Here is a 17,935-nt window from a genome sequence, read left to right as displayed (position 1 = left end):
TCTTTTCAAAATAAAACGGCAAAACAACATAGGGTTTAAGTCAGGTAAATAATCTGGTAACCCTGTGGTGATCCTTAAATTCTCCTCTTCCTTATTTATTCTTCCATTTCTCTCCTATACTCAGAGAGAGAGGGACGCAGGCAGCCGCTGTGTCGTCTCCATGGTGTCGAGCTTCATCACCATCCAGGACCCACGTGACTCTCAGAACAGGCGCTCGTTCTGCTTCGACTACGCCTACTGGTCCCACAGCGGCTTCACCCGAGACCGCAGTGGCCTGTACGTGCCCGAGGAGCCGGGGGAACGATACGCAGACCAGGTCAGCTCCAAGGCAAATTGGTAGAACAGGCAAAGCGTTGGTACAGTCATTACACCTGACATGTAGGAGTGTTGTGGGTCTCTCGGTGCATAAATATGTATTGCGGCTCATAAAATGTTTTCTGTTCCCAGGACAGTGTGTTCCAAGACCTGGGAGAAGGAATACTGGAGAATGCACTGCAAGTAATGACCACTGTGTATTTAACTCAAGAGTCTTGTTCCCATTTATCATGAGGTGCAGACTGCTTTTGTTCTGTGTTCCTTGTTTAACATGGACACTTTTGAGTGTCCTGAAACAATGTCTACAGGGTTACAATGCCACACTGTTGGCCTACGGGCAGACCGGCTCTGGGAAGAGTTACTCAATGGTGGGCTATGGGCCGAACAAAGGCCTGGTTCCTAAACTCTGTGACCGACTGTTTGACGCTATTAGAGAAAACCAGGATACCAGACAGTGTCAGGTAGAATATGTGTGCAAACTTCATGTCATCATCATGTACCATCACACAGCTTCATGTTTGGGTGTGTGTGTGGTGATTGTGAAAATGTCTTTGTCCCTAATGTCCACACAGGTCTTCTTCAGTATGATGGAAATCTATAATGAGCAGGTAAATTTTTCTTGTTGTGTGTTGTGTTTTTTTTTTTTTTTTTTTTTGGATCATATCCTTTTCCTCCTTCTTAGGAGGAAAAGGATCTGTATACATTTTTGCCCCCCCCCTTGTCCAGGTAATTGACCTGCTCTCTCGGGGGTCTCGTACGCCAGGAGGGCTCAGAGTTCGAGAGGAGCAGCAGAGGGGCTTCTATGTGGAGGGTCTCCGGACAGTCCCCTGTGACAGTGCACCACAGGTAGAGAGGGAGATGGAAAGAAAGTAAAAGTCTTTTAGATGCAGACACTATGTGAGAGTGAGGGGTAGCTGAATAAAAAATATGGTGTGCAGGTGGAGCAGCTGATGGAACAGGGAACCAGGATTCGAACCACAGCTGCCACTCACATGAACGCCAACAGCAGTCGCTCACACATGCTGATTATCCTCCAGCTCAAACAGGTACTGTGAATGCCTTCACGCACTCCATTTCAATCACATTAAACTGAATCCACGCTGTTTTCTGAAGCTGTTGTGGCTTCACAGGTTGTTCAGGTAATCGTCATCAAAATGAAAACTAATTCAAAATAGTATTATTCCACATCATTCTCCAAATTTCTGATCAATAATTGATGGGTTTTGTTTTTTAAATGGTTTTCCTATTCACTCATATCTTTTATTTGTGTCCATTTACATGCGTTCATCTCTCAACAGTATTGTGATGCCATTTGGTGCCTTCCATCATTTGTTGTTGTAATTATTGCGACTCCCTGTCAGATCTTTTCCAAAGAGAGCATCACAAAACAGTCCAACATTAACCTGGTGGACCTGGCTGGCAGCGAGCGTCAGAGGTCGTCGGGATCAGAGGCCGACAGGCTCAAAGAGGGCACGGCCATCAACCTGAGCCTTACCACCCTGGGAAATGTCATCAGGTAGACCTGCTGTTTAATTTAGTTTTTTTGTTTTAATTGATTAATCTGTATTTTGAACTTTCTGCTTTCTCATCTCCCCCAGTGCTCTTGCTGATGTGGCAGTGGGGAAGAGGGTCGTCCATATTCCCTACAGAGACTCAGTTCTCACCAAGTTGCTGCAGTCTGCACTGGGAGGCAACAGTCGCACTGTTATGGTAACAGATGCTGTATAGAATAATTCCTAGCATTTTACAGGAAGCTGATCCCCTTTGAGGCTTCATCTTGGTTATTTTTCATTTTGTAAAAATTAATCAATTTTCAAGATTGCCACGCTGAGCCCTGCTGACATGTGCTACGAGGAGTCTCTCTCAACCCTTCGCTATGCTGAGAGGTACAACAAACCATTTATCCAGTGTGAACTATTATGAGCCGTCCGTTACCTCTGTTCCAACTATTCCCCATTAACACACATTATTCTTTGTTCCCCAACCGCCCCCTGTGTCTTTAGGGCAAAGCGGATCCAGAACCGGGCAGTGGTGAACGAGAGCCCCACCGAGCGTCTGGTTAAAGAGCTGAAGGCTGAGAACGCCAGGCTGCTACAACGACTGAGCCGGCTGGGCCAGGAGGGACGCAGAGCTAACGACGAGACCAGTGAGGGTCACTGTTACAACAGAATCGAATAGAATTCAACACGTGATGGTTGGTGAGGTCAACATGGACGTTTGTGTGTTTAGAGGAGCTTCGTCAGCTGCTGACCCACAATGAGCTCCAGATCAGAGCCATTCAGACTCTATGGGAACAACACCTGCAGGAGGCGCTGAAGGACTGGGAGCAACAGTATGCTAACATCACACAGGTAGACGCACAAATACACAATCAGACATGCACACACTCAGGAGTTCCATAGTTTCAAATGAGCTTTGGAGAACACACTTGGTGAAGGTTTAGTGCATAGGTGTCAAACCTGTTCCACAAAGGGCCATGTGGCTGCAGGTTTTTGTTCCAACCAATCAAGAACACACAGTTTGACCAATCAACTCTCTGAAGACTGAGATCAGTTGATTAAATGAGTCAAGTCTGGTGTGCTGCTGCTGCTTGGTTGGAACAAAAACCTGCAGCCACACCGGCCCTTTGTGGAACAGGTTTGACACCTCTGGTTTAGTGTATTAACAAATCTTTGTGGATATTTTTCAGCATTTAATTGTCTTCTCCTGTCTCCTACTGCCATTCACAACGTGTCTCTGTCTCTCCCTCGCTGTCAGGAGAGGAGGATGATGCAGATGCATCCCTACATCCTGAACATCAACGAAGACGCTCAGCTGTCTGGGGTGGTCAAGCTTTTCATCCAGGAGGGTGAGTCTGTCTGTGCCTGTCTCTTTGAATGTCTCACCGAATGTATTGGGAGGGGGGCGGGGGCAGATCACCACAGTTATTACTTTTAGCGATTAGTTTTAGTGTCATTATTGCTGTTTTGTGTTCCAGGTGATTGGGACATCGGCCTGTGCGATTCCTCTCCAAGGTCCATCTCCATCAAGGGTCTAGGGTGAGTTTTTCATCACATCGAGATCACATCAGGGAATGATAGGACACCATAAACCCAGGGCACGTAAAGTTAGATTAGAGACACTAATCTGTCCGTATGCGATGTCTACAAGTGGATGTGAATGATGTAATTCATTGACAGTCTCTTGTGAGTGTTCTCCTTCATTCCACTCAATGCATGCTGGGATAGGCTGCAGGCTCTGTGACCATTTTAAAGAGTATGCAAGAGAAGTAAGTGTAGACATGTCCGAAGTTTATGCAATGAGTGTACGTGTACGTGTGTGTGTGTGTTAGGATCCAGGAGCGTCACGCTGTGTTCAGGAATGAACAGCGCCGGGTAACACTGACTCCACTTCCAGGGTCAAAGGTCATTGTCAATGGTCATGCTGTTTCCCAGACAACTGAGCTGCAGCATCTGGTTGGTCTCAGCACAAACACAAACTTTATGAAATGACAGTGTGACATGCTGTTACAGTACACACACACACCAACATTTTTCTCTCTCTCTGTCTCCCCCTAGGACCGTCTCATTCTCGGTTCCAATTGTACCTACCTGTTCATTGGTTATCCGTCTGAGAGGGGCGGGGATGACTGGAGCCGCTACGACTACGACTATTTCCAGTCTGAACTGGCTGCTGCTGAGGGCATCCACCTGGGTGAGTGGGGGGGATCAACAAAGAGATTTTTTTTTGGTTTTTTTTGGTGATCTCATTCATGTGTCTGTGTTTAGGTGAGACCAGTACTGGGTCCAGTCAGGCAGACCCCAGTCTGCTGGCCGTTTTCTACGACTACATCAAACTGATGCCCATGGTGGCTGAAGCCAACCAGATGAGCAAGGAGCTGAGCAAGGTGACACACGGCCACATTCACTCACACCGATGTTCTTGTTAAAATGTTTTTTCTCTCTGGTTGTAATGAAAGTTAAGGAAGCTGATTATCTGTCTAGTTAGTATGTTTATACTGGAGGCAATTTTATGTAAACAAATATTTTTCTTTTTTTTACAGCCTCGTAATCATGGTTATTTATTACATAATTTTCTAGGGGGTGGAGTTCAAGTTGGAGATCAAGAATTTGGCACTGTCAGATTCAAAAGGCCACGATCTGGAGAAGGAGATTGTTGTCAGGGTCACCTCAATGGGAAGAAAACAGGTAGGTCTCAAGCTCCCTTACTGTCTCTCATGTTTACATTAACTTTTTTTTTATCATTCCAGTTTCAATTTAGGTTTGTATTTGGGCCTTGGAATTTTGTTTCTTTGTTTAAACCACTTTTATACGCCTTTCCCAGGTCTGGATGTGGTCCAAGGCCAAGTTTGTGAACCGTAAATTCCTGATGGAAGAAGTCTATCAGCAGCATCAGGCTGAGCAGAGTGGAGACAATGTAAGTAAATTGAGTCAAGGTTTTTGTTTGTTTTTTAAAATGTAGTAAGAGAATGTTTACAAATCAGCAGAGGTGCCTGATTGGCTTCTGTTTTTGCTATCCCTTCTTTTGTGTTGTGGGAAATCAGCGAGCCTAAAAAGTTTCAGCAAAAGAATCGTGGTTCAGACACTGTGAACAGAACATATGGGATCTGAGAAAATGACAAAACCTGCTATGTACATATTGTTTATAGCACTAATGTTTGGAATTTAGTAAATTGTGTTGAGGAAACAGAGAGAAACATAAAAAAAAGTCAGATGGACAGAAGAGGAGAGTCCATGATCACACAATCACAGTGTTATTTCACAGTGCTTTGTCTTTAATAATGAAATCATTCTCCACATGTTGAGTTATTATAGCTGGGAATGAGAATGAGCTAGCTTTGCCATTAACAGGTTTACATTTCAAAGCAATAACTCTCCTGCTGTCAGAGGGTAGAGGGGCCGTCTCCAGCTACATTACCCAGAGACAAAGACCCGTTCTGGGATCCAGTGGAGCCTCTGCTCCTGGGTACCGCTCACCTCTGGCTTCAGTCTTTGGCCTTCCGCATCCCTCTGGAGGAGCAACTGGAGGTAGATCCATAGAAAATACTGCATACATGCACACACACGTCCCCATCTGACAGTATAGGCAGATGGTTGACAAGTATAGAGCCGACTGGCTGATAACGTCTGCCTGCAGGTGCTGGGCTCAGAGGGCACAGAGGAGGCCATTCTTCAAGTACAGCTGGTTCCCTGCAACTCCACTGGACTGTATGACACACACAGACACACACACACACACACACACAAACACAAACACACACACATATATATTGCAAGCAAGGCAAGGCAAGGCAAGGTTTATTTATATAGCACCATTCGTACACAAGGTAATTCATAGTGCTTGTAGTCCTGTAGTGCCAAGTAGTCCTGATAAACACACAGAGATGTATTCATAAATAATCTTTCTCACTTTCCAGCCCTCTTGGTGAAGATGACATCCTGATCGACCCGTCTGAGTTGCTGGGTCGACGACTGGACTTCCAGCTGGTCCTGGAACAGTGTTGTGGCCTGCGCTGGATCAGAGAGGACCGCAACAGAGGGGTTCAATTTGGGTGAGGCATAGGGGGGTGTCATATTGATCTGTGCGGGGCCCTGAAGGGAGTCTGAAGTACAGGGAAAGTGCAGAGAATTCCTACAATAAATTATAGCCCAGGAACTGGAGGTCAAGATGGGGTACAGCAGAACATGTAAGGAGAACATTCATGATCATTAATGAATTTTAGCTTTTAATGGAAAGAAGACATGACTTAAATGGTTAATGGTCAAATGGTTAAATGGTTACATGAATGGGCTTGTGAAAACGTCCTTTTGATTTTTTTGATCAAGGCAAAGGCTTAGAATGTGACTTGATTCTGATCTGCTTAGCATTTTCTGTGGAAATTAAACCAGGGATAACAGTAATTTCAACATTTGTGTATAGCACAAGCCATACAAAGGTGCTGAAGACTGAGAGTGAAGTCTCATGATAGACGGGGAACATTGCTGTTCATTTTCTGGATTCACAAGGCCAGAACTGATAAACTGTACTTTATTCTCCCTTTGTTTCCTCTTCCTCCACCTCTCTTAGCTTCAAGTTATTTGACTGCAGCCAGCCACTCTACACTCCAGCTGTGTGGCACAACTTCAACCCTCTGTTGGATCACAGGGTCCACTTCGCCTCCCTCTACACCTCCCAACGTCTGCTGGACTACCTGCAGAGCAGCGCAGTCGTGCTGGAGCTCTGGGGCCTTCAAGGTGAGAATGAAGAAGTGGATGCACAACTGGACAAGACTCTTCATAACCATAACTATAATTTTGGCTGTAATGAAAAAAATCAGATATCTTTCTGTCTTAATTCCTTCCTCCTGAACATTTGACATTTATGTTTGTCTTGCACTCTGGTTAGATTCATTTCATGTTATTCCTACGTTGTCAAAATAGTAATGCAGTGAAAAGTACCAGGCTGCTGATGGGTGTAGCTCTCCTGTTTCAGACGGTTGCACAGACTTGGCTTCATCTCTGGAGGGAGTGAGGATGACTGCAGAGGGTGTCTTTATCATCGACGAGACAGGCCCGGCAAACACTGCAGTGAGTTTGATGTTAAGTCTGTATCCCTGCATCGGGAGTGATCTTTCAATCTGTGGCCTGTTTCTAAATCTGGATATATAAAGATACGAAACTATGGAAGAGATACACATGGATTCTAATACATTATACATGAACCGAACTGGAAGATAAGTTGTGAGACTGTAGAATTAATTAACTGTCAACCATTGATCATAGAATAGACTGCAGTAACTGTAATATTTGTTTTTTTCACAGTTATGTTCCTGTAGGATAGAATGGGAAATTCCAGGCAACTTTATTGCACATGCAAATCTTATTCGAAGAACAGTTCATGAGGTAAAATGTGTGTTTTTGTGTGTTGCAGCCTGCAAACTCTGCAGAGCTCAGCTGTTCAGTGAGAGCTCTTCAGCAGGACTTCGAAGAACTAAAGAGTGTTAATGCTTCCCTCAGGAAAGAAAATCATAGTCTGAGAGAACAACTCAACACAGCCAGGAACGGTAACTAACACTCATACTGTACACTCCAAAGGGTGGGCGTCAGTTTGTTTTCATTCCAGTGAACTGAAAACACAAGTTGAAAAGAGAATTTAAATCATGTCTATACTTTTCTATTAAAAAGGAATTTATAAAAAAAAAAGGAGAAAAGAAGTATTTGGTGATTAATTTCTTCTAGCTCACACACACCTCTTCTTGTTTCAGGTGGGGAGAGTGTGCGTGGTCGGCGTCCCAGCTGCGATGCAGAGTTTGCTCGTGCTCTTAAGGTTTTCTACCACAGTATGACCTCAGTCAGGGGTCAGCTGCAGCGCCTGCGCAGGCACAGACCCAGTGTATGTATCTGTCTGTCTGCAGCATTAATATTTACGACCATTACTACAGTGAGGCCGTGTAAATACAAAATTCTTGGTAGCTGGTAATCAGCAGTGGATCAGTGGAGAATAATACACATGTATTAACTGGCATGCAAGAAAAGTGAGATCCGGTCAGACTGGACCAAAGTCAGGAAACATTTCAGGAAATTTTAGAAATGGTCCATGAGAGGTTGTTTTATAAGCTACTTTATACAGTTGTACAATTTACAGTCTATATTTTGTGGACATATTCCTCACTGTCACTAAACTGTTGTTTTATGTGTGTATGTTCCTGTGTATTTTCCAGGAGGAGTCAGACCTGCTGGGGCTCAGGCTGTTTATAGACGAGCACAGTCGTCTGCTGAGAGACTTCTCAGAGCAGCTGGAACAGAGCGTCTCCACACTCAAACAAGATGTAGCCGCCATTGTCCGCCGGAAACGTGAGAGATCAGGAATCTGGTCCTGACTGAGTAACTGTTTAAAGTATGTATTAAGAAGGTAAATGTCTCTGGTCGTTTCACAACACTGCAGAGATTTCCCTTGTAAAGTGTGTGTAGGATGAACATACTGCCATTTATAAGTATCTGTTTCTAAAAGCGCTGCTGTGTTAGTTGTAAAATCACAGTATTATGTCGCTGGAACCTGCTTAGGAAATGTGGTCACTGAACTGAACTTTTATGTTACTGATATTTCCAGGATCCTCCAGAAGAGTAAGGTGAGGTAGGCAGATTAGTCAGCAGGAATAAATACACAACTCTGTCATTAACAGGGTAACAAATCAACATAATAAAAACAGAAGCAATGAAGTCTATAAAACGTTTATTAGACTGCATGTAAAAGAAGTCACTACAGTCCCCAAACTGCAAATAAATTAAAAGGCGAATACAACCCAAGTTTCAGAATTCACAATATTATTATGTTGTTGAACCGTCATTGATAACGTGTCATATTTTCAAGCTGCTGTGGTTCACTCTGAAGCACAGAAATCAAGAAGGCTCTTTGTCCTCATGTCTGCTTGTGGGGGGGCTGATATGGAGAACGAGATGTTTCATGTGAGAGGAGGAGAGATTTCCTCTTTCATTAGGTTGAGTGTAGTATTTACCACAGCGTCTCTCATTGCAGAGTCCAATTCAGAGGTAAAAGCACAACGGTTAATGTTTGTGCGCAGTCACGACTTGCAACAGTACAGACAGTCGCTGTAGGTCCAAAAAAAGATTAGTGTGGGCACATTTACAGGAGGAGAGGCAGAAGGCAGATGTGAGGCAGATTAGTCATCACATAGGATGGAAAATCTATGTACAACAGATACGGAGGCAGGCAAGTTGACAGTAGGCAGTTGGTCGTAAGAAACTTAAAACAGTTGCAGAGACGTAAACATAAGAGGAGGAGGGAGGCAGCAGTGAAAGGCCAGAGAGTCAGCTAGGTACATTTGAACTGAAGAGGTAGAATGGAAAAACACAAAGCCAACTGTGGGGATGGAGAGACAGCTAGCTACAGAGATCCTACTGATGTGTGTGTGTGTGTATACGTGTGTTTGTGATCAAGGCAGAGCCCATGAATCAATTTAACTGTTTGGTTTGTGTTAAATTTTACAGTAGCTCAGATTCTTCAGGATAAGCACCACTTCTGCTGAACTGGTTTTATGTGTTGAGCTTAGGACCATTTTTTACTTTTCTAAAAGAACCTGAAAAAATGTGTTTGTGTGTGTGTGAGTGCACATGCGTGCAGGTACAGAGAAGGCTGAAGGTACAGGCGAGGTAGGTTAATTGGATCTTGAGGGATTGGGGAACAAAACAAACAATATAAAAACAGTGACAATATACACTTCCTGTAACATTTACTCAAATGTAAAGTCTGACAACATAAAAAGCACAATGACTGACTACTTCTTTTTCTGCACTGCTAATTGTTTGTACAGCTTCGGACAAGTCTGAGTTTAAGTCTGAACAACAGAAGCACACAAGCTCACAGAGCATGTACAGTAAGCAGTTTAGGTACATATCAATTACACGAGTGAAAATGTCATTAGAAAAGAAAAAAAGTACTTCCTCCCAAAAAACAACCTTTTAGCCACGTGGATGTGACAGATTTCAAAATAAAAGCACCATTATCTGTTTCCATTTTTAAATTACACTCCAGTCTATGCAGCCATTAGACGCGAATGAAAGGATGTGTACCTGAATTTTGCTTACGTTACTCTAGTTGTCAGCTAATTTTAACAGTAGTCTTATTCTAAGGGTCGATTAGAGGATATTGAATGTTGTACAGATTGTGATTCTACTAACTGAACAAGCAATGGCTGAGTGAACTATTACCTTGCTTGTTTCTAAAGCTGCCTTGTCTTTCTTTGCCAGGCTAATGCCTCTTTGCAGAATGGTCAGTGCTAAAATTATTTCAGGCTGAGCTGGAATAACCTCTCTGTGCATGTAACGTAAGTGCACAAATATTATTCCAGCTCATTTCACACAACCACGTCTGTATTACATCACCCTCTTACTCACTCAGAAAACAACCCTTTTACATTCTGGATTCAGTTCCCTCCATCAGGTCTTCTCTGTTTACCAGAGGGGGGAACTGAAGTTTAAAACATATATGACCACTTGCTTCTATCTATTACTCACGCTCTCTCTCACACACACACACAGTCACATAGTGAAGCTTTCAGCAGTAGACAGATGATTTTCACATTAAAAAAATATTTCACTAAACCACAGAGAGGTCCACGATGTCACTTTAGGCCCATATTTGTCAGTCATTCATTAAGAGCTGCAGTCTAAGACAAACAAAGATTGGGAATAGTTAGATCAGGCTGAAATCAGACTGAAAAAAAAAGTCAAGTTTCATATGAGACATTACCAAGGGAGAGGACAAACCATTTAAGATTGTTACAAAAGCAATACTCAGCACTGTTCACATATTTAACAATATTCATGTAAGTCTTGTGGCAGGATGCAAGATCATTATTTGGAGGTAATGCCACCCTAACACAGGTTATGACACAGGTTAAATCGCAAAACTGGTGTCCAGACTCCAAATCCAGGATCTGATGAATCATCCAGAGTACACCTGCACACACTGTAACCATTCTTCTTCTCACTTTCCACATTTTACAAGTGTGTGTGTAGTTTACCTGTCTAGTTAAACACTTTCCCTGAATAACATCTTGACAAGTATCACTGAAGTCACCAAAGTCTGAGGAAGTGGATTTATTCTTGTCAGGAGTCAGCTGACGTGTGAATTCAAATAAGTAAGCATAACAGTCCCGTTTAGAGCGAAACCTAAGTGAATCCACAAAACATCGGTTACGTCCACTAACTGAACCGTGTTAGCCATTAGCTGCACAGCTAACAACTGATCAGGAAGGAACTAACACCAAAAATCACCAATACAGCACTCTGTGGTACATTCTCCATCTTCTATAGAGGCAAACACACTAGACGGACGAGTGCGTATCTGCTGAGGGCAAGTCTTCCTTCGAAAGGTATCGACAGCATCCTGACAATAATTTCCTATAAAATTTATGACCTTTCTCAGGCGCTGGTGCCATCATTTTCTGCAGCTTGGCTGCCACTTGCCGAGGTTCCGTGGGTGATGAGGGTAGGTGGGGCCTCAGATATGTCTTGCTGGCTGCTGTGCCTTGAGCGGCTGTCTAACTGATGGAGGCTGCTGTGAGTGGAGAGCGGGTGGTCAAGACGAGGCATGCTCCCATGAAAACTGCGCTCCTCTGTACCTCGGTAAACCATAGTATCGCTCCTGAGAGAGGAGGAAAGAGGAGAAAGACCCTGCTTAATCTGAGTCAGACCATCTGACAGACAGACAAACAGTGTGTCACGGATTTTCTGTTCTACCTGTCATCTCGTGTGCGGCGCAGGCTGCCGTGGTAGCTGGCCTTGCTGTGGACGCTGCTGGCTTTGCTCCTAGTGGAGGCGGGGTGGCCGTGATGAGTTCTGACTGGTTCGTCAAGGTCATCTAGGACGGCCAAGTGGGTGGAGGAGGCGTGGGTGGAGGTGCCCTACAGGTACACAAATAGGAGAGATCAGATAGATGTAGTAACTAACCCCTGGAAAACAGTTTTTGTGAAATAATTCACAATTTACGAGAAGTCCTTGTCTAAAATATACTGTAGTACATAGTCTCAACCATAATCTAAAGCTCAATTCTGGTTTGTTGCATAAAGCTTTGGACCCCAGTTGGGTTTGAATTTAGTTATCAAATATCAAGTATAATTTATTAAGCACTTTATTTCTTTCTAGTTTCTTTCTCTGACTGTGCCAGTAATCTGCATCCGTTTGCTGTTGTGCAATGCCCAGTGGGAAGAAGGAATGAGTGGCCAATCTAGCCTGGGGAGCTAATGGACAGTCATGGATGAAATAAAGCAAGAATATAGCTTCTGGTCTCTAATCTGGGGGAGTGAAGATAACATACAGGATTCACTATTGATACTACTCCTGCTTAATTTGTTGCTTCTACAAATAATATTACAATGAGTGCTTGTGATACCACTGTAGCACTTCTGTGTTTACAGTCGTACCTGAGTGGATGTTCCTCTGGACTTCCTAATAATGGGTGTGTTGGGTTCACGCAGCAGAGACTGGGCAAAGTCTGGCTGCTCCTGCAACACCTGGCGAGACTCATTCACGCCACTGCTGCAGAGAGAAGAGAGAGAGGCAAGGGGAAGGTGCAGAGGAAATGGGTAACAAGGGGCAGATCCAGAGGGAGCAGATAAAGAATTTAAAGGGGGGCAGAGGGGAGTGGGAAGAAGAGAAGTGGTGAGAGCAGTAGGGCAGGAGAGAGAAAACGAGAGAAGAGACATGGCAACAGCAGGGAAAGAGGGGAGGGTTGGAGGAGAAGAGGGGAGGAGTGATGAAAGGAGTGGAAACAGAGAGGAAAGATAAGGAGGTGAGGGCGACACAGCAGAGGTGGAGAGGAGAAACAGTGGGACAGGAGAAGAGGAGGAGGAGAGGGTTATTGTGCTGTTACTGGTGGTGAGAGGATACCCATGTGTCACCACAGAGACAGACACTACAGGGGTAGGTGTTTCTCTGGGGTAGTGATTCTGAATATGCTATTGGTTTATCTGTCTGAAGCAGTAACCTCACATGGAAAACAAAAACTTATCTCAATTTGATCATTCAAAAAATATTTCTGGCCTAATAAATATTCACTTTAAATGAGAATCATACAAGGACAGGGTAAAAACAGGACTAAAAACAAACAGTCCCTCGTCTTACTCTTTGCGTCTGCGTCCGTGCAGGAAGCTGGCCCACTCAAAACAGGTCTTCTTACTGCCCACCCAGAAAACGGAGGGAATCCCCACCACCAGCATCATCAAGTATTTAATTAGGAACAAAACCATGAGTGGCCGACTGGTCTGCTCCACCTAAAGAGGACAGAAATATTAAACATTAACTCTGCAATCAGCCAATAAAGACAACAGATGTTGGAAATACAGAGAGAAATGTAGAAGAGTCAGAGGAAGAGAAAAGCTTTTATTATTTTGGAAACAGACCAAGTTTAAAATGCTGGGCAGATATTTCCTTCAGCTTAGGATGCCACACAAAATACTTGCTCAATAAGGGGACCAAAATTATGTATCACTAACGTCACTGAAGTGTTCACAATTCAGTGAGTCATTATGAATGATGGAGGGGCACTAATCCTAGACAAAATCGCTGCTGCTGCTTCAGCAGCTGAACTGAGATGGTTGAGATGTATAGCAGCAGCTGTCTTCACCATAGGACTTTGACTTAGATGCAGGATACAGTATCTCACAGCAGAGGGCAGGATTTTACAGCTGTTGAGTAGGTTATGTGGGTTCTTGATACAAGCAAGCTGTAGCTGGTTTAAGGACACACTCGCATTTTATAGAATCCAAATCCTGAAAATGTTCTTCCAGTTCACTGCTGATGTTTTGAAACATCAACTAAGAACCGTGTTGAGTTTTGAAATAGAAAGTAACTCCAGAGAGTGTACAGTATATTAAAATGTGACGTATCCCGCCTCAATTTTCTCTTCATAAAGCTAAAACTTTGCTCTGACAATAAATGTTTAAGAGGCCAAAGTTCCATTTTGGAAGAACATGTTTTAATTGTGTTGTTCAACATATAGTTTAATCAAAATCAGAGAATCAGTGTGGTAACAGGATTCCACAGAGACAATTAAATGTCCCATTTTATCCTATTAAGATTAAATCCTGACAAAGATTCTATTAACTATTTAGCATTTTAGTGTGCTATTAAGTATTTTAGCGTTCATGCCATCTCCTAAGGCAACTCCTAGGGGAGGAGGACTTTTACAAAGCTTAGGCATATTGCTTTTGAAAGAACCAGGGGCCAGGAGAATTGCTATGTATAATTAGCTTTAGTCTGTCTCACCCAGCCTGAGATTAAATATCTCAGATTTAGGTCCTGAGATAAAACAAGAAACCCTGAACCTTCAGTAAATTACCATCCACACACACACGCACACAAAATTTAAGTTACTTGAGCCTGAACAATGCCCACAGAATCTCCAATTATCCAAAAACATGCAATTGTAGACTCTTATGGACACGCTAACATTTGCACGCAAACCACCGCCCCAGGGCAAAGATCAAATAACACATAGCAATATTGAAATTCCAGAGCTACAATAAGACGTAAAGGGGGTCTCTCTTCATGAGCTCTCTCTCTCTCTCACACACACACACACACACACGCACACACAAACAGCTACTGACATAAACGCATACACAAGTAACATAAGCACTTGCACCTGCCTCCACCCTCTCTCATATAGACTGTCAGTCACAAATTAGCTGACACTTCGCTTTTATCAAACCAGTGTAACAGCACTCTGCTTTAATGATAGTGAAAAAGGGAAACATAAACAAATGCTTCTGAAGTCCAAGTTTTCCCATCTTTTGGTTTATGTGAGAAACTGTTGAAAAGCTTTTGTTTCCTTGTCTGCCTGCTTGTTACAGGGTCTGTGTCTGCATTGTGCACATTTATTTGGTTGTTAATTTATCACCAGACAGCATACAACATCTCACTCCCACCACTGCTGCAAACTGCTACAAAGACATTATAGAGTACAGGCAGCAGAGCATGACTGAGCAAGCCCTGAAACCCTGAGAGAGAGACACTCAGACAGAGTGAGTGAGTGAGTGGAGGGGTAGAAGGGGGAGAGTGAGTATAAGAAGTAAGTGTGTGAGAACCAGCTGAGAGAGGGAAAGACAAAGAGACAAAGAAACAGAGTAAAACAGAGATGGCAGTTTTGTGTGGAGTTGGTCTTGAGAGCTCTATTAGCTGAGCTAATGATGTATACTACGCCCTGCTCCCTCCTCTTCACAAATACCTACTCGCTCAGCCACATCGCACATCCCGTACTCACTCACTCACTCAAATACACACACAGTCTTTGCTCTTTATTTCAGTTATTTTAGTTAATAACTTGGGTCTTGTTTTTTTGTAGTTTTGCCCATTATTTTTACTGGTAATAATAACACTACTCAAGTTGATGCTGAGATGTGGGAGACAGTAATACCAAAATCTGACAGGACGAAAACACCCAGATGACTGTAATACAGGTTGTAAACAAAATTAGATGACCTTATATGAAAGAGAAAACTGAAGCCAAACAATAAAATCACCCCAACTGTCCCTTGTAAGTATTCATTACAGCCTGTCTGATCGTCAAGATGAGCATGTTTCTTTCCCCATCAGACTCTGAAGATACTTTGTTAAGTACATTGTTTCCATAACTGAGAAAAAGTTTGGTCAAAACTATGAAAATAAGGTTCAAGTTGTAAAAAAAAAAAAAGTGGAATTATCCTTTAAAGACTTGGCGTCCATCCTTTACCTGTATCATGTCCCTCTACTATAGAGGCATCTTGTTTACTGATTGGTCTTGGTATGCATACTACTCTTACACACATAAACCTATCACAGTGACTTAAAGAGGAAAGAAAAACGCTGTATCCTCTACACTGGGCAACTGAGTACTTCACACCAGCTAACTTTGGCAGAGTGACACCACACGCTGAGTGGGCGTGTGAGTGAGCTGCATAGAGCTGTGGTAGGAATACAGCTGGAAATCCTGTTAAGAGTGTGTCTATTTGTTTTCAGTGTCCAGCTGAGATGTCAGGCATTTTGTGAGAGGTCACCTGTTTTCAGACAGAGGGTGGAAGAACAGATTTGATGAGCTGTTCAACAGGCAAATCTACTTTAAGGTATCTGAGGAATTTAAGAGATAATCTAAGTATACAGTTAGAGGACAACTGATCCCTACTTTTATTTATAGTTGCACTGTGTTAATAGGCAGAGAATCTGGTGCTGTCTTTTCTGATTCTCATGTCTCACTATTGACCTGTCAACGGCCAGGTGTCCTCAACAAAAACGTCTTCACAAATGGCAGTTTATCTTGCAAGGACAGCAATGTTACATGGTCTCACACAAATACATTTTCTCTCCTCTCTCTCTCTCTCTCTCTCTACCTTGTATGGACAGGGGATGTGATAGCGCCTGCAGTTCTCCTCCATCCATGTTGTCTCCCAAATGTTACGGTAGGTGTGTTCGTACAGGTAGCACCCAATCACAGTTAGCAGGGGGACAAGGTAGAGCACCGAGAACACTCCCATTCGGATCATAAACTTGACTAGTTTGGTCTGGTTTTCCTTCTCCAGAGGGATCTCCATGCGCACCCGATTCAGAGCCACAATGCCCACCAACAGGAGAGAGACCCCCACCTGAAGAGAGAGAGTTAGACAAACGTGAAGTTGAAACTCTGTGACAAATTGACAAAATTAAATTTGATGATTTTTTAAAGATCTGGATGACTGACAAGCAGACAGAACAAAACACTGTCAACCATCCACCCATCCATTAACTAATCTATCCATCTCTCCATAGTTTCAGCCTACAGTCCACACTTGTATCATTTCAGGCACCCTCCCATTAATCTGTTCACCTATCTATCCTATCATCCCACTCATCGCTTCTTTCATCCACCCACCCGCTCATTTATCTTCTGAATGTACTCACCGCCACATTGAGGCAGAGTGGTGCCAGAACAAACCACCTCAGGGCGTCTATGTCATACAGGCCTATGAAACACACTCCACTGATCCCATCTCCTTCAATTTTGTTCAGAGCCAGCAGGGTGACAGTCAGGGCCCCTGGGAGCCCCCAGGCAATGGCGTGGAAGAGGAGGGCTTTCTTCTCAATAGCCTCGCTGCCCCATTTAGGCACAGCGGCCAGGAACCAAGTGATTGTCAGTATGACCCACCACACGCTGCCCGCCATGGTGAAGAAATACAGGACCATGAAGAACAGAGTGCATGCCTGAAAGAGAAGGGTGGGAGAAAAAACTTCTGATCTATTTTCAAGAGTATACAGTACATGCATTTGTTTACTTTTCTGTCTACTTAGCCATCTGTATTAAATTCATTACGATTAACCATGAGAGAGTTCATCAAACAAGGTTTTTAGCTTTACACATTATCAGAAGTATACTGTACTTTTTGTTTATATATCAGACATTCCACATACAAACCAAAAATATTACCATGAAATCTTTGTGTTAGCTCAAGTTCCCACCTTGTTGTGTGAGCCCTGTGTTATGGTTGAAGCTCTGAACTGAGAAGGGCTGACTGCATTGCACGCTACCCTGTCTTCCAATAGGAAACCAAGGAAAAACACCAGTGACACCATGACATAACACACAGCGTAGAAGATTATTGGACGCTCAGGGTATCGAAACCTAGTGGGGGGGTAGAAAAAACAAAAAACATTGATTTATGTTGTTGTTGAGGGCTAACTAAAGCATCACGATAAATCATACTCAGCAAGTTGACATCAGATTTAGGACAACATTAAAGCATTCAAACCTGGTAACATCAATGAGAAATGTCAGGAAGGTGAAGAGTGTTGCAGACAAACAGACAATAGAGACGACTCCTATGAAGTATCGAGTGAATGTCAGCTCCTGCTGGTTGAAGAACATGGAGGGGCATGGGGCAGAACAATCCTTCCTGCCCATGAAAGTGTAACCCAGGTCTGGGTCAACCTTGAGCTCTCTAGGGCACCAGAAACCGAAGTCTCTTTGCACAGTCATGGATGACTGGTCAGTAGGATCAGAGTCTGTCAGCAGGTCCTCTGGACGAGGATAGGGCTGATCACAATCTGGAAACCTGGAGAAGAATAATTACATTAATCTGCCATCAATTTTTCTGAGAGCTTCACTGTTATAA

General features: G+C 43.4%; 2 protein-coding genes across 2 annotated transcripts in view; one reads left to right on the top strand and one right to left on the bottom strand.

Moving 5' to 3' along the window:
• The first annotated feature begins 145 nt into the window (after positions 1-145).
• Positions 146-8,604, top strand: kif28 (kinesin family member 28). The gene is made up of 26 exons (XM_041041353.1): positions 146-316; positions 448-498; positions 624-776; positions 888-923; positions 1,042-1,161; positions 1,254-1,361; positions 1,677-1,831; positions 1,914-2,025; positions 2,134-2,201; positions 2,319-2,461; positions 2,545-2,666; positions 3,073-3,163; positions 3,293-3,353; positions 3,647-3,770; positions 3,873-4,008; positions 4,083-4,201; positions 4,395-4,502; positions 4,639-4,731; positions 5,202-5,342; positions 5,452-5,522; positions 5,732-5,866; positions 6,382-6,548; positions 6,787-6,881; positions 7,225-7,357; positions 7,559-7,686; positions 8,015-8,604. Exons 1-26 carry the CDS (start codon positions 161-163, stop codon positions 8,171-8,173), a joined length of 2,985 nt encoding a protein of 994 aa, XP_040897287.1. The 5' UTR covers positions 146-160; the 3' UTR covers positions 8,174-8,604.
• LOC121184019 (frizzled-3-like) overlaps positions 8,565-17,935 on the bottom strand; it is a 29,960-nt gene continuing 20,589 nt past the window's right edge. Inside the window, exons 4-11 of the mRNA XM_041041366.1 lie at positions 17,573-17,875; positions 17,283-17,445; positions 16,728-17,027; positions 16,181-16,432; positions 12,939-13,087; positions 12,239-12,353; positions 11,556-11,719; positions 8,565-11,460 (exon numbers count right to left, since the gene is read on the bottom strand). Coding sequence (XP_040897300.1) covers positions 11,238-11,460; positions 11,556-11,719; positions 12,239-12,353; positions 12,939-13,087; positions 16,181-16,432; positions 16,728-17,027; positions 17,283-17,445; positions 17,573-17,875 — 1,669 coding nt within the window. The 3' untranslated portion in view covers positions 8,565-11,237. The remainder of the gene's footprint in view (positions 11,461-11,555; positions 11,720-12,238; positions 12,354-12,938; positions 13,088-16,180; positions 16,433-16,727; positions 17,028-17,282; positions 17,446-17,572; positions 17,876-17,935) is intronic.

The sequence above is a fragment of the Toxotes jaculatrix genome, chromosome 1 (assembly GCF_017976425.1).
Source record: "Toxotes jaculatrix isolate fToxJac2 chromosome 1, fToxJac2.pri, whole genome shotgun sequence".
In the NCBI taxonomy this organism is placed as follows: Eukaryota; Metazoa; Chordata; class Actinopteri; family Toxotidae; genus Toxotes; species Toxotes jaculatrix.
This window is presented reverse-complemented; position numbering and strand designations above follow the sequence as displayed.